General features: G+C 44.7%; 1 protein-coding gene across 2 annotated transcripts in view; it reads left to right on the forward strand.

Annotated features, from left to right (window-relative positions):
• KIF12 (kinesin family member 12) overlaps positions 1-16,641 on the forward strand; it is a 417,773-nt gene that overhangs the window by 338,473 nt on the left and 62,659 nt on the right. For both annotated transcript variants that reach the window (XM_085649101.1, XM_085649102.1), the window contains exons 11-13: positions 1,435-1,539; positions 4,458-4,602; positions 5,932-6,061. In XM_085649101.1, the coding sequence (XP_085505227.1) occupies positions 1,435-1,539; positions 4,458-4,602; positions 5,932-6,061 (380 nt within the window). The remainder of the gene's footprint in view (positions 1-1,434; positions 1,540-4,457; positions 4,603-5,931; positions 6,062-16,641) is intronic.

The following is a 16,641-nucleotide window of genomic DNA, read 5'->3' on the forward strand; positions in this document are numbered from 1 at the left end:
CCAAGCATGCAATAATGTCGGGAAATACCTAAAGGAAATGGGCGGATGGGCCCAGGGGTCTATAGAATAGCACTCCCGAGAGTGAACATCGGGATAAGTGAGATAGATAAAAGAAGACTCTCACAATTAGGGAGGGTGAGAGGCGTAAAGATACATGTAAATGAATCTCTATAAACAATGGCTTCCCCACCACCTCCCTTATATTTCTGATCCACCTTGCCTATAAGATTGCCTGAGGGCAAAGATTGAACTACATCAGGTAGGGAGCCCTCATGCAACCAGGTTTAAGCCAGAAACAGCACATCCATCTGAATGTCCAAGATAAAAGAAAATATGTCAAGTTTGTGGCCTGCCAAAGATCGCCAGTTAATCACAAACACATGCCACTCTGCCCGCTCTATAGCTGCACTAGTCCGACAGGGATGGAGTTGGCAGCGTGAAGCATAAGTGTTACAAAACAATTCCAACAAACTTAGATCAATTGAATGTAGGCAGGAGTCTTCGGCTTTTCCCTGGTGCGCTCGCAGTTGATTAGAGTTGTAGGATACCTTATTTTGTTTGAAAGGGGCAGGGTGACTGGTCCCTGGTCCCGCTTAGGTGCAGATAGATGCAGACGAGGGCATACGGGCTTACCTTTGGTGTGCCAGTGGCGTGCCCACTGCATGCATCAGTGCCACGGCCTGCATTTATGGAGGACCACCTCAGAAAATACGGCTTGCGCTTCTACCAAGATGCTGTCTCAAGATGAGCAAACACGTGATAAAGTGCAGTGCAGTCACAGGTTTAAATTCACATTTCAAATTCAAGTATAACTCAACTATAACTTTCACAGTTCCCTGCGAAGCCAACATCCCCTCTCAATACAGGATGGCTAAAAACTTGACAAAACTCTTAAAAAGTCTTAAACTCTTAAAAAGTCAACCTCAGCAGCTAAATCAACAGGCTGACAGCAGAGTTTCAATGCCAGATTGCGTCAGTTGCGCTGCATTGGTTTTCAGCTAATAGTAGATAGCAAATAGTGGATGTGAAGTGTATTCCTGGTCTCCTGTGGATGGTCAACTTTTTGTAGTTTCTGTTCTTCTAAGCTGGGTCAGTGAAATGACAGCATGTATGACAATGGTAGGCTAGTCAATATCGAGGGCAGAGGGGGAGAGACAATGTGACCCTATGCAATTGATAATAGGTCAGATATATATTTTAACCTTATGAGTGTGGGGCGGACCTTCTGGAGGAACCCCATAGATTACATGTGGGAATTACCCCAGCTATGTTTGGCACCCTTCATAGCCGTATCTGTGCTCTTTTCTGTTTCATCAAAGCTCTCTCCCATAAGAAGCTTTCTCTAAACTGAGGGGTTTTTGTTATTTTTTGTGATATCTAAGTAAGCGTAGAAAAGTAGAGGGATTCTAAATGTATTTTATGCTTTTACCGCAGGTGGCCTGTGTGTCCCCTTCATCTCGCTGTCTGCCTGAGACGATGTATACCCTGCGCTACGCTAACAGGGCCAAGCGGATCAAGAACAGGCCCGTGGTTCATGTGGTGAGGACCATCTTCAAGTTAATCGTTCAGATACTTGTTAGAACAAAGTTATTTTAGTTAACATGAACTTATTAACGAGTCCCTCTTCTAAAGAGGCCCTATTCTACACATCTTAGCTGCAACTCAAACCAGGTTTGTGGCAAAGCATCCTTGATAGGATACCCCTGATGAGGGAATTTCCACAGACTAACTGCGTGTTCGTGATTACTGGTTCTCACTAAAAGACCCCGGATCAGGCCTTTTTAGGGTTTAGCCATAAAACGTTCTTCTAACCAAGCCCCAGAAGAGCAAAATCCCAAAAGCTCAAAAGCAGTTACTAATAAAAGTTGGAGGTGAATTTAGCATGGGGGTTCACTGTTAAAAACTATGCTGTTGACCTCTCCGCTGGGAATCCCCTGCTTTTTTGATTCTGGGAGTTCCTCCTGCTTCGCTGTTAACTTCCCCAAAACCCTACGATGCATTTTCGTTCTCCTCAGCCCTCTATGCTGTACGTTCCTGCCCATGTCATGTGGTCTGTGTCTCCTTCACCTGCTCGTAATTTGGATATGCGGACTGCCACACTCCCCCACTTTATGTTTTTCAGGACATTGGCCCACTGCTTGCTGAGGCTGCCGGATCCTTTTTTGACACTTGAGCCCTGGCTCAACTCTTTACCATACATTTTCCCTGACTATACAAGGGTGCCATACTGTGGAAGTGGCTGGCCTCAGTTGAAGTGACTGAGAGTGCTTGGCCCGGAACTTAAATGCACCAGGGGGCACAACCAAATACATCAATTACGTTTTTTCTAATGGGTTCCAAGATCAGGACATTCACAAAACTTCACACTAGGTTAGTGATCAATTTCAAATGGAGCCCTAGGGAGACATTTCCAAAAGCTGACACCAGGTTATGTTGTTATGTTATGCTAAGGTTATTGTAAAGTGTGGCAAATAGCGAACAGCATCCATTGCGATAAAGAGGCCAGATCAGCCTACTCTTGGATCTGACATTGGCTTAGTGTGAAAGTTTGTATCTGAGGATCGCAAAAGAGCATGGCTGACAAAGGCCTTGTACTCATTGGGAAAACATAAGAAATACGATTGAAAAAAACTGATGGAAACAGCTGGCACATCCATACCAATAAGCCTGATTCAACCTGTGCATGACCAGTGTCGCCAGCTGGATGCAAAATAACTGTTTTAAACTCAACACCGACAAAACGGAGTTATCTATCTTCAGGAGCAACACACCCCCATGGAATGTCTCCTGGTGGTCGACAGAGCTGGGACCCTCACCTACACCCACAGAACACGCCAAGATTCTAAGCATCATACTAGACTGCAAACATACCATGAACAAACAGATAAACACAGTATCCTCAGCCTGCTTCTTCACTCTCTGCATGCTCCAGAACATAGCTGGTAAATAGACTTCCGACAATTTGGAACTCAGCAGCCAGGCTTGTCCTCGACCTCCCAAGGTGGGCCCACATCACCCCTCACCTCAGAGCCCTTCAATGGTGCCCCGTCCACAAAAGGTGCCAGTTCAAAATGCTACCCTATGCCTACAGTATTTGTAAAGAGACAAGGGATCACTATGAGTCGAGAGGGATTAAGGGTATGTAATGTATTACAAGAGACAACAGTCCCTCTATGAGGCTAACAGACAATGGTACACAGAATGAGAATGAGACCTGTGTTACAAATCTCCAAATGGAGAAACAGTATATTTATTAAACACACAATCAAAAGACACACAGAAAAATATATACAAAATTCTGTGGGTAAAAGTTTGGAAGTCACCAGATTTCCAAACCTCAGGCATTAACACATATAGTGACTTTATCCATAAATGCACATTAGAAACAGTCACAATACACAAAATATCTTGTGCTCCACATAACTCCAAATTAGTCAGTTTTGAGTCAAGATGTGCAAGTCGACGACGATTCGATCCCAGCTAGAAATAGGGGAATCATCATCAGGACGCATGAGTCTATGCCTCTGAGAAACAGCCTAGGAATGACCAAAGGGGCTCATCCAGTGGGGGGATCCAGAGTGGGTGAAAGATGGTCCACGTCCCACAAGTGGGGGACTGGAGTTGCTCACTGCAGGATAGTATTTGGAGGCATGGCTGCAATTGGGTCAGAAATCAGCTACCATTGAGGCAACCTGCATCAGAGCCCCTATGCTGGGAGTGAGCATTAGACACGCTGCGATAGGGTCAACCGGAGAACAGTGATGTTCGGGAAGTGCAAGGTATAGGGCACAACCAAGGACCAGCCTACATCAACCACATGTTGAACTTCGACCAACCCCTCAGACAACTGCGCTTCGCCTCCCTCTCTCTAGCCCACACTCCCTGCTTCCACCAAAGCAGAAGCAGGGGCTGCTCTTTCTCCTACCTGGACTCCATTACCTGGAACAGCCTCCCCCTCTGCCTCCGAACCTCCCTTACCATGCAGGAATTTAGAAAAAGGTCTGAAAACCTGGCTGTTCAACTATCTACACCCATCAGCAGCAACCCTCAGTGCCTGGATACCCTCACAGGTGATAGGCAGTGCTGACAAATCCGGTTTGAATTTTTCCGGAGACTCCTGGTTTTATAAAGCCAGAAATGGCTATATTTAGCATTCTCCTGTCTGAATTTCTCCCCTCTTCAGTACAAGCTAATAGCTCCCCCCAATTATTATTTTTTTTACCTTCCTCTTTCTTCATTCTAAATGTTGGCATGCATGCATGCATCATACCAATGAGGAGAACAACATGTATAATAATGCAGTGTGAGGACTGTTGCTCGGAGTGTGTGATCCACCTCATTGAAAACAGTTCCACCTAAAGGAACCTAGGTTAGGTCATTCCATTCGGAGCAGCAGATAGCAAGGCGAATTACCTCTATTAGTCTGACAATTTGAAATGCATGTTTTAATTTTCCAGGACCCAAAGGAAAAACTGCTGCGCAATTTGGAGGACGAAATCCAGTGCCTGAAAGCAGAGAACGTCTTTCTGCGGCAACAGCTCCCTCAGGTGGCCATTCGTCGGCGTGGCTCCATTGAGCAGAAGCAACTCACATCCCACCCAAGTATGATCCTGCACATGTAACTGTAACCCACAAAGTTGGTATTGACAAATGACAATAATGAACAAGCGTTTGCAACGCAATAGGACTCGTATATCCGCGAGAGCCATTGCATTGGAAACGGGAGTGTGGGCGGGGGGGGGGGGTGAGAAGGCACAGACAACGGGAGTGGGGGGAGAAGGCACGGGCAACGGGAGTGCGGGGGGGGGCGAGAAGGCACAGACAACGGGAGTGCGGGGGAGGGAGAAGGCACGGGCAGTAAGAGAACCTCATTAAAGAAAGTAGTGCTCACAATCTAAATAACACATACTGTGTAACACTCGAAGTAAAGGGGCCAGTAGCCTTGGGAGATACAAATGACGACATGGCCATCATAAGAAGGAACTAACAAGCCTATAAACCAATCGGAAGGCAGCATTTACAAAGGACAAAGACACAAGCAAATGAAAAATATGGGCAGGGGAGTGGGCGGGGCTTCCCTCACGACTGAACTACCACAGATCTTCCCTAGAGCAGCGCTTGCGCGCTGAATCTAGGCTCGACCTAAAAAGCCAAGATCGATGCCACATGACAGCCTTTGGAACTTAGTGATTGTTCTGATATTTATCGTCCCGACTGCTCGGTTCAGAATTTTATAAAGCCTTAGGGCTAGTAACAGGAGTTCCGGCCAACACAAACATTTGAAAATTCACCTACAGCTGCTATTTAAGTCTGGGCCCTTATAGAATCCTAAGAGATGAATAAATGGCCGGTATTTGTCTTTGGGGAAAAAGTGGCAACTCTGCTCCCAAATGGCATCATTTTGCCAAGGGTTTCTATGTCAGACTGACTTGACATATGATTAACTTTTCCTCAGGTAGGGTTCAGGTGGTGGGGTGTTGTGTCTAAGGGTATAATTGCAGTCTTCTCAGTGCTCGCTGAATTGTGGGAAGCAACCAGGGAATGTTATAACAGCAATATAGGTCCAACCAGTCTCTGTAATTATCTTTACATAGACACAGCCCCACCACTGACCACAGGGTCGTGGATTTAAGGGCCACTCACTTCTGCATCCCTACTAGTGACAGGTCTATATGTTTCTGAATTGTCCTTATGTCCTCTGAAGGGAGAAGGTTTTACATAAGCCCTGTTCTCTTTCTTTTCTGAAAACTGTCTTACACTAAGCTTAAGTTGTTGAGATGTACTCAGTGTCTTAAAGACTCAGGAACATTTATCAGAATAGCCAGGAAATAGTAAAAGAATAAAGTTGGATTACTGTTCGAGTGGTGGGTACAAGTGAGGGGACCGCCGCTGCTTCAGATGAGATGAACATGTCTGTCCTTTTCACTGCAGAGCTCCTCCAGAGGCACAGCGACAGCAGAGAGGGTGGGTCCGAGGAGCTCTCCAGCAGCGGTCCCCCTGGCCTGGAGCAGGGTCTTTATGGCATGCTTCAGGAGTTTCTGTCTGAAAATGAGAAGCTCAGGTACGTGTGTCCTCATCTGTTGGGGTCTCTTCTAACTTTGCTTGGAGCTGCCAACTCAAACACTTCTTAGCAATATGTTTTTTAGTCCTGAAAACTGTGAACGACTACTTTTTCTACCTCAGATGCTCAACTCGGTAAGTCTTTTGAGGACTCACCTACCAACAGGTTTGGCTGTCTGTTGTTGAAGACCTATTGTGATATTATGAACAATACAATACATAGAGCGGACTATGGGTGTTGGACCTGACCCTTTTTGCAGGGTCATCCCTAAACATTTTGCCTTCCTCCTATATTTTTTCTGACCTGTTGTTGGCTGTTTTATGACTCTGGGCACCTTACCACTGCTGATCAGTGCTAAGGTGCATATGCTCTCCCTATGGTAAAATGTTGAAATTGATTGGTTTCCATGTTTGGCTTATTTGGTTTACTATCAGCCCCTAGTAAAGTGCACCAGGAGTGCCAGGGCTTTTAAATACAAATGCTGCTGGTGGGCTTGCAGCACTGGTTGTGCCACCCACAGAAGCGGCATAGTAAAATGTGTCTAGGGTCTGCCACTGCAGAACCTGCGCGCGGTCTGGTACTGTCGCGCTGATTGCGCAAGTGCACCCACTTGTCAGTCACTAAACCTTCCCATAACTACATATTAGTCACCCCTCTGGTAGGCCCAAGGGCAGGGTGTATTGTAGGCATAAGGTAGGACATGCCCTGATGTGTGTGTCATGTCCTAATAGTGAATTACAGCCATTTTCGTTTTTCACTATTGAAGGCTACCTGCTCTCCATAGGCCAGAATGGGCTGCTGGAATTACTACACGCTGTAATCCCGGTGGACTCAGAGAGCATGGTAGAAAGTCAAGTTTAGTATGCCTGAACTCAGAATAATAAAATACTTCTTTTAGTAAAGTTTATTTTAATATCCTGTGTTTGTAAATACTACGTTTAGAAAGTTAGTATTTACTGACCTGGCCATTTCAGTCCGCCTCTGCTGTGTGTGTGTTCTGCCTAGTAACAGTAAAGGAGCAGGGCTGGGGAATTCCAGGAGACAGGCTGGCGGACGGGTGGTGGGTAGAGAGATTGCACCAGGATGGGTGGGAGGAGTACACCTTTGACTCTGAATTGACCTGTGCTCTGCCTCCACAATGCCGGCTCCGCCCCCTGTGGAGCGGCTGATGTCTCTGCCCTGCTGCTGAAAGGAAAGAGCAGAGTCACCACAACAAATTGCTCCAAAACTGGACTGAGACAGGCCCAGGCCCCCTGGCGACAAAGAACAGAAGAATTGTGCTATAAAAGAAGGAGCCCTGCTCCTAAGAAATCAGATCCTGTTTGCGCCAAGAAGAAACTCTGCCTGAAGAGAAGGACCTGGGAAAGCTGCATGGAGGACTACTGTCTCTGACCTGTGAGACTGGCCTGTGGTGGGTGCCTTGCTGCTGAAGGAGAGGAGGAAAAGACTGAGAAAACACTTTGAAATTCAACTTGTGCTGAACAATCTCCAAGGGCTTGCTGGTGAACTTGCCCCCTGAACTGCGCCCCAGGAACAGTGGGCACTACCTTTCCCTAAGAAGAAGAGAAGCTGCTGGAGGTGACCCTGTAACGCTGACCCCCAGAGAACCTGTGTGCTCCTCTCTCTCTCCGAGCACCGCGACGTCTGCCCCCGGGGCTACCGTAAGCACCGCAAAGGCCTGCCTGCCTGGCCCAAGCACTGCAAACAACTGTCCCCCGAGCCGTAGCTCGCAACGCAAGGAAGAGACCCTGGACGTCCAAGCGCCGAGCCTCTGCGACCGTGCGCCGCTGAGATCACTGTAAGGACCCCAAGCACCTGTTCGTCACCTGGACGAAGCCGACAGCGCTGCAACGCGCTAGGAATCACCCCCGAGCCGCCCCTCCTTCTGCCAACCTCGTTGTGCGCCGGGGACTGTCCTCGAGTGCTCCACGAAGCACCGCCGCCCTCTGACTGCAAGGGACGACAACGCGACGTGGGACACCTCCTTGTGGACTCCTGAGGCCGCAGCGAACCTTCCCCGCAAAGAACTGAGGTATTTGTGACTTGTACGCTGTGGTACGACCCGTACTTGCCTTTGTACGAGCCGTACCTACTCTGCCGTTCTTGTGCGGCGCGTCCCTGCCTCTGTACGGCCCGTACCGTGTAAAGTCCATTGCCGGCGCTCACGCGGGAAGCGTGGGACTTGGCAAGAGACGTCCCGAACGAGCACAACACGTACCTGCGAGGGTACGGTCCGTACGGTTCTCGTCCGGCATACGTGTACTCACGCGAGAAGCGCGAGGAACGGCACGACGCGTCCAAATAGTGGTACGACGCGTACCGGAGGCGCTACGAAACGTACAATACCCCAAAGAAGCATTTTTAAAGTAGAACTTTGCCATTTTAAGATCTGTGGACTGCCTGAAAGCATTTAAAAGTAACTGAAACATTATTGAAGCAAGAGAACTGTATTTTGACAACCTGCCTAAAGAAATCTTTTATATAAAGAACTTTATTTTGATATAAATACAGCCTTGTGTCTTTGTGTGGTGGGGAGGTGATTATTGTGTGAGATATCTTGAACGCTTAACCTAATGCCCTCTGGAAATCTAGCCTGACTGCTCGCGCCACGTTACCTAGAGGGTGAGCAGGGGTTATTTTTAAAGAGTTAATCCTACGCCCTGACTTAGAGGAAAGGGTCCCTGCTTGTCGCAAGTGCATACCTGCGCCTACCAGAGACCCCGGATTCTTACAATGGGTGAGTTCCTTTCTCAACTTTCTAGACTATCTCAGTTCCCTGCTCTTGGTTGAATATCTTCAGTGGCGTAGCTAGACCGTTTGCCGCCCGTGTCGGTCCCTGCTTTTGTCGCCCCGTGGCAGCCACATAAAAGAGCAGGGGTTGGGTACTGGCGATTCCTGTGTTTGCCGCCCCGCGATAGGCACAGTTAAGAGTGGGGGGAGGGGACGCTGCCGCCCCCAAAACTTGTGCTGTCAGGGGCTGACAACATTGCTATGCCACTGGATATCTTTCCTTCCTATCCTTTTTCCACCCCTGGAGCTTAGCTTCTTTAACATCATTTTGAGTGGATTAGGTATATACTTCCACTGCTGGGATGAGGAAACATTTTTTTTTTCTTTGAGCACCCCATCGGAGCTTATTCTTTGCTGTCTTCCATCCATTCATTTTACTTCAAATCCCTTTGTGCTTTCCTGAGGCTTGACACCTAACCCTGCTACTCATTTGTTGCTCCCCCCACCCCTTCTTCTTAAATGCCAGGCTTTTTCCATACTTCTTCTGAGCCTTTTATTTCTTTGTATTTGTACTGCAGCACAAGCGTCGGTATTTTCTCATTCACCATTCTAAAATGTCATTTGGCTGCCTAGGCACTACAAACTAAAAGTTAAAAAAAATATCCCAAAATGGCTGCTGGTGCCAACAAATGGGTGTGCATGTGCCTACAACGGTAGCCATCACGGAATGCTTTTTTTATTTAAAAAAAATCCAAGGTGGCTGCCCATGACTGTGCCTGTGTGGTGGTGCTCCAGCAGCTATATGCAATGGTTTTTCTCACAGAAAATGACAAGTATTGGCAAAAGCCAGTCAACCTCGCCTTAGGGACCTATTGGTTTTGCCAATGCCATTTGGCGATATAGCATATCATTAGAAAAAAAGCAATGGCAAAAAGAAAAAAAAGTTGTGCCCATGCGGCTGATATGGATAACCTTGACATTTTTTAGGTGAACACGTGCATGATGAGGTATGCTTGTGCAAAGGACAAAGGTGCCATTTTTTAAAAATTGGAGTAGCGCAAAAACGCATATTCGTAAGATAGAAGGGCTGGCAGAAATTTGCTGGTGCGCCGTCCCAAACACTTTTTTTTTTAAAACAGAAGGATTGACTGTATGGAGGAGCAGGTGGCAGACCCAGTGGGCACAAATGGTGGGAACTGGGTTGGAAAATAACAAAAAAAAAAGTAAACGTGTGGGTAGAAGGGAAAAGCAGCATATGAGGGAGAGAGCAACACAGGGTTTTGGGGAAAAGCCAACGAGGGAGAGACTAACACAGAGCATAGGGTTGGAGGAGAAATACTTGAGAGAGAGAGAGCTTGACCACTTAAGGGAGGGAGCAGCACAGAGTGTGGTGGGAGAGTATTTGGCAGAGGAGAAGTACATGAGGGAGATAGCCCTATTAGGGAGTGCCTAAGCAAAAAGAAAAAAGTAGTTCACAAAAAGTGAGCTGTGGAAGAATACAAGTTAGCCAGTCAAAAATATGGTAAAGAGGCTATCCTCCAGGAGAGAGAGAAACACAAGATAGAACAAGGACAGGCATTGAATTAGCAGCAAGCAAATAAGCGTGACAGTAAAGCCAACTAGTTGTAAGGCCACTGTAAGTTCTTGGAATCCCATAATAGGTATTTTGCAACCAGACTGCTTGCTGTTTCTGAGAGGTGAGATCTAAAAAGCAAAAGTTCCAAAATGACTGTGCAAAATCTTGTTTCAGTATGCGGTGGGGATTTCTTTTGCTTGGAGAGAAACATACTTAAGGCTTCCGTGGATGAGTGGACAAGCACGAGAAGGCCAAATTTGAAAGATTTTCTGAAGCATAAGGAAAAACATTCCAAGACGACTAGTGAGTGTGTGCGCACAGCCACCATCTTGGAGTGATTTTTCTTTTGCATGCAGAAAAATCATGCCAGCATGACCATTGCGTCTGCATGTGCACTCAGCAGTTGCCATCTGGGGGCTAAAAAGGCATTGGCAAAACCAAAAGGTTGAAGCCTACTGGCTTCACGAGTGCTTAGTTTTCCTTTTTGCCTTGTACACTGATGAAATGAGTCATAGGTTTGCAGAAGTACCTTCACAAACCCTCTTTTCTCTAATCTGTGGAATAAGAGTACTAAGCATTTAGTTTCCGTTCACAGAGTCACTAAAATCAACTCTTTAAAGGTTATGTGAGCGTTATATGTGAACATGTGCTGTGTGCATGTGTGTGTGAATGAATGTCTTGAGATCATAGAGGTGACGAGGTCTGTGGCTCTCTACGTGAAGTTCTTTCGCCTCCTACTCTTTGTGTGGGTCTGAACCCCATACATCGTTATAGACCTCATACTTTGGCGAGTCTGCATCAAGATGAGGGACCTGCAAGCCGGGAATGAATGAACACCATTTACATGGGTTCAGAACATATATGTGAGCGCTACACATTTGTGTGCCCTTTTAACAAGCACCTAATACCAGAATACATAGAGAGTTCTGTGCTTCAGTCCTGGCAGTTAAGAATTCATAATATTTCAATTATAACCTTGCTGGTGGTGGCATTGCCTTTCAGAGATAGTTAGGTTTGTCAATACTTAAAATAATATTCGAAAAATGCACTTGAATGCTTTGAGCAAAATATGTACTTTAATTGAGACCAAATGAAGTTCTACCACTCCAGTCTTAGCATCGCAGGCTCCTTCAAGTTGCTGTCTCCCTCACCGCTGGGCTTAATAGCAAATGGAAGCGAGGTAGGTTTAACCGCACAATAAGCCTTATGCTTCTGATGGAACATGATCTAAAAAGAGACTTCATCTTGCCTCTCATCTTCCCTTACAAGTTACTTTTCATTGAGGTACATTTTTTAATCTCTCCACTTCATGGACATTGGGATAGAACTTTCCTCACGCGTGTGCAATGTCTATCGGTATGCCATGAAAAATCATACCCATTGACACTCCTACGGTAAATATAGCTTTCGGTCCAAATGGTATAGCATAAGTTTTGAAAGTACATGGCTATTATTTTTCCACCACTCCACTCTGTGTTGTAGTGCGTCTTAAAAAGTCACAGCTTTATTTGTTTGCTGTCTAACACGTTGCTTCTACGGGGAAAAGTTGGTGGATGTTGATTTTTTTTTAATACCTTAAGGGTTACAAGATAAACTGAGCATACATTACTCAATAAAAGAGAAATATTACACAGTATGCAATGACATTTATATTGTATGTGAAGATGTTTTATTCTTCTTCTTCTTCTTACAGATAAACAGGTCCTTACACACAATACAATCAATACAATCAAAAAACATCTGATATTTTGTCTGAGCCACCAGGCCACCTAATTTGCCGTCTGTTGTGCTATTCATATGACATTGCATTACAAATAGGTATTACCAAGAGTGATGTACAAGTCCCAAATTGGCTCAGCCAAAAATAGAATAAAGAACCTATTTGTTATCATACATCCCACTCCAATTCACTTAGTTGAAAATTTAGCCAAAATCATTTGAAGCTTAACTTGAGAGCCCTACTCTCACTCACCAGTGTTCTCTGCCAAGGAAACTATCCAATAATTGGTATATTTTTAAAGAGGTACCCAAATTGAACTCCTTGCCTCATTCATACCCTCAAACCATTTTGTGGTTCTGATACCAGCACATCTAGCCAGATATCTGCATAGACATTTTCTGCCATAGTGGAACAACCTTATCAATCTTTCACTCACACAGAAAATATTTCCAGAAGTCGTAAAGGTTGTTCAGGCACCTCCCTTAATAAACAAAAAGGCAACGACAGGCCCATCGATCCTAATAACTTCCAACTAGTCTCAAATTGCTTTCTTTGCAGAAGTTGCTGATGCTGTACTGCACATTCTGAACAACAGCAACTCTGCTTTATGACACTGCTAGATTTATCAGAAGCCTTTGACACAGTTGACCACGTTAACTATAGTCACACTCTCTAGAATCAAAAAGGATTTGAGGACAAAGTGTTGGAATGGCTAAATTCCTAATCACCTGCAACAGATTGATATAGGCATCTCCTTTTCAACCCCTACTTCAAAGAATGTGTGTCCTCATGTAACGTAACTAGTGCTATGTAAAGAGCTCTGATACCAGATTGTATACGGGTCAAGTTCGCGCTATATAAAACTCTGCACAAAAAAAGGAGCTCCTCAATAATAGGTTCCAGCTCCCCCACTAAGGCTCTCTCTTGGGCCACTGGGTCCCATCATCAAAATAGGCTGGAATACTATATCACCAGTGAGCTGACAATACTGTGTGTATATATATATATATATATTCACTGAAAAAACCATAGGTTTCACACATGTTATAGTTAGCTGGACATTTTACTCATAAAAAACCAATCAAATTCCCCCGTTATAGTTACTGTAGGCAACTATAACTCACTCGACCGCAATCCTCTGCTGATGCTAATACTGTATTTAGACACTTATTTGCCCATGTCTTCTTCCATTAAATTTTAGCTATACATATATTACAAATATTTTTTTTTCATAAAGACACATATGTCATCAGCAGAGGATTACGGTCGCGTGAGTTATAGTTGCCTACAGTAACTATAACGGGGGAATTTCATTGGTTTTTTATCAGTAAAATGTCCAGCTAACTATAACATGTGTGAAACCTATGGTTTTTTCAGTGAATTTGCAAGGTTTTTTAAATGCTAATTCCTAACTATAACGTGTGTGAAACCTATGGTTTTTTCAGTGAATTTGTACGGTTTTTTAAATGCTAAGTTACTTTACGCCATTCGTGGCGTGCGCGCCCACTTAACGCAGTTTGTTCCGTGGATGGGCCATGTACGCACGATGCGCTTTGCGCACCGTGCGCACATGGAGGACATATTATGCGCTTCGCTGTGAAAGGTAATTTTTTACATTTACAACTTGTTTGTAAAGCCATGCACAAATGGTGCCCTTCAAGCACCATTTGCACACGGGGTGGGGAGAGTGTGGATATTTTTATTTTTTTTTATTTTTTTTTACCGTACGCGGTAAGCGCAATCGGCGATTTTTCGTAAAAAAAAAAAAATGAATTTTTGACCTTGCGGTAATTGTGGGGACCCATTAGTCAAGGCTAGGTGGTAAGGAGCTGTCTAACCAGTCCCTTTACATGTTTTTTGCCTTTGTTTTTCCTCTCCGCTTAAGAGTGCGAGAGAGAAAATGGCGGCCGCCGCTTCCTGGTTTCGGACGATTCGAATGTTTACTAAGAACTAACAGCCAATCAGAATCCCGCTCGCGCACGTCACCGTACGCGTACGGTAAGCGCACCGTAAGCGCACCGTAAGCTGGCTCAGATATATATATTGATTTAAAGGCTATTTTCTCAGAATCTACTGAACAGATTTACACCAAACCTACAAAAGGCACTTCCTTGACCTGAGGACTACCTCTCTGCCAAATTTCAAGTAACTCTGTTCAGCCGTTCGGGCTGTAGCTGTGTCTAAAGGTCCTATGGAAAAATGCATGGGAAAAACGCGTTTTGGGACCCCCCTTTTATCTCAGCCCCCGCTTGACGAATCCCCCCGAGACTTTCAGGGTAGGAGCGGAGCACAGCGCCCCACCTATTTTGAAAATTTGGCGAGGATTCGTCGACCGGCGCCAAAGTTATTCAAAATAGAATGTTGCGGTTTTCCTATGGAAACAGGGTCCTAACTATAACTACCTACTGGCGACCGCCAGTAGGTAATATATATATATATATATATATATATATATATATATATATATATATATATATATATATATATATATATATATACATGAAAAGGCAGTGTGCCGAAACGTGTCTGTCAGTGTTTGGAGACTTGCACAGTAAAGCTTTGATTTAATAATACACCTGTGAATGCACTTGTCATTGGCCGAGATTTACGGTTCATCTTTAGTTTATATATATTATCTACTGGCGGTCGCCAGTAGATAGTTATAGTTAGGACCGAGTTTCCATAGGAAATCTCAAAATTCTATTTTGAATAACTTTGGCGCCGGTTGATGAATCCTCGCGAAATTTTCAAAACTAATGGGGCGCTCCGCTCAGCTCCTACCCTGAAAGTCTCGGGGTGATTCGTCAAGCGGGGGCCGAGAAAAAAGTGGGGTCCCAAAACACGTTTTCTCCATGCATTTTCCCATAGGACCTTTAGTCGAAGGTACAGCCCGAACGGCTGAACAGAATTACTTGAAATTTGGCAGAGAGGTAGTCCTCAGGTCAGGCATGTGCCTTTTGCATATATGGAGTCAATCTGTTCAGTAGTTCCTGAGAAAATTGCAGTTAAAAGTACATAAATATCTATAAGCGCGCACCGTGCGCGCACCCTGTGCCCACCCTTACGTGCGCGAGCGTAATTCTGATTGGTGGTTACATGTCAGTCAACGTTCGAATCGGTCGAAATCAGGAAGTGTCGGCCGCCATTTTGTTTGTTTTGGGTGCGACACTGAAAAAGAGAGGTGGCGAACGTGAAAAGGGGGCAGGGTAAAGAGTTCCTGACCCCCTAGCCTTAGTCAGGGGGTCCCTGAAGGACCCCGAAGGGTAAAAAAAACATTTTATTTTTCTTTAAAAAAATCGTGGGGTGCGCGCACCTTAAAATCGCGGGGTGCGCGCACGGTCCGCGCACGGTGAAAAACCTTAAAAAAAAATATATAATAATACATACATAACTTAGCATTTAAAAAACCCTACAAATTCACTTAAAAAACCATAGGTTTCACACACATTATAGTTAAGAATTAGCATTTAAAAAACCTTGCAAATTCACTTAAAAAACCATAGGTTTCACACATGTTATAGTTAGGTGGACATTTCACTCTTAAAAAAACAATGAAATTCCCCCGTTATAGTTAGTTCAGATAACTATAACTCGCGCGACCGCCACTCTATCACAAGGATGATGTCATCAGTGATGTCATGAGTGATGCCATTGACCATGTTATGAGTGATGTAATATGTGAAGTCATCAGCAGTGGATTGCGGGCGCGCGAGTTATAGTTATCTGAACTAACTATAACGGGGAATTTCATTGGTTTTTTACGAGTGAAATGTCCACCTAACTATAACATGTGTGAAACCTATGGTTTTTTAAGTGAATATATATATATATATATATTGTGGTGGAATAAACCCGGTTGCATACTCACTTGGATCGTAGTGGAATAAACCCGGTTGCATACTCACTTGGCTGGTGTTTACTTGGTGACTATTGAAAATATATATATGTATGTATATATATGTATATGTATATGTGTATATATGTATATATATATATATTTTCTCCAGTTCCAAACATCCAAATAGACTGAGATACCAACACATATAAAGGATTCTTCTCCCCTAGCCTAAACAATAGATAATATACAATACTGCTGATGGGAAACATCCTTTATCCTGCAGGGAGAACCACTACCTGCCTTGACTCCGTAGTCACTACCCTGACTGCGACGTTACCACGCGTTCCTTTACCACACCAGTCATTGCAACGGCTTGCTTTAGAGGGCACGTTATTGGACTGGTGTTGGATTTTAATTTCAACACCTTCCCTACTGATACACTGACCGGTGTTGGAACAGTAATTTATAGTATTCCAAAGACCAGCGCCCCCTAAGGCAAGTCATTTTAACGACTTGCATGGTAAAGGAAAACGTGGTAACGTTGCAGTCAGAGTGGTTACTAAGGAGTAAAGGCATGCGTAGGAAATGCATGCGGCGTTCTGTCATACATCCCTGCCCGACCGCTCATCACATCAAATTTATTCCTAACAACTGAGTTCCTATTTATCTCACCACAATCACTTCAGTTGAAGTATGGTTTGATTCGCCAAATATTC

The sequence above is a fragment of the Triturus cristatus genome, chromosome 3_2 (assembly GCF_964204655.1).
Source record: "Triturus cristatus chromosome 3_2, aTriCri1.1, whole genome shotgun sequence".
NCBI lineage: Eukaryota > Metazoa > Chordata > Amphibia > Caudata > Salamandridae > Triturus > Triturus cristatus.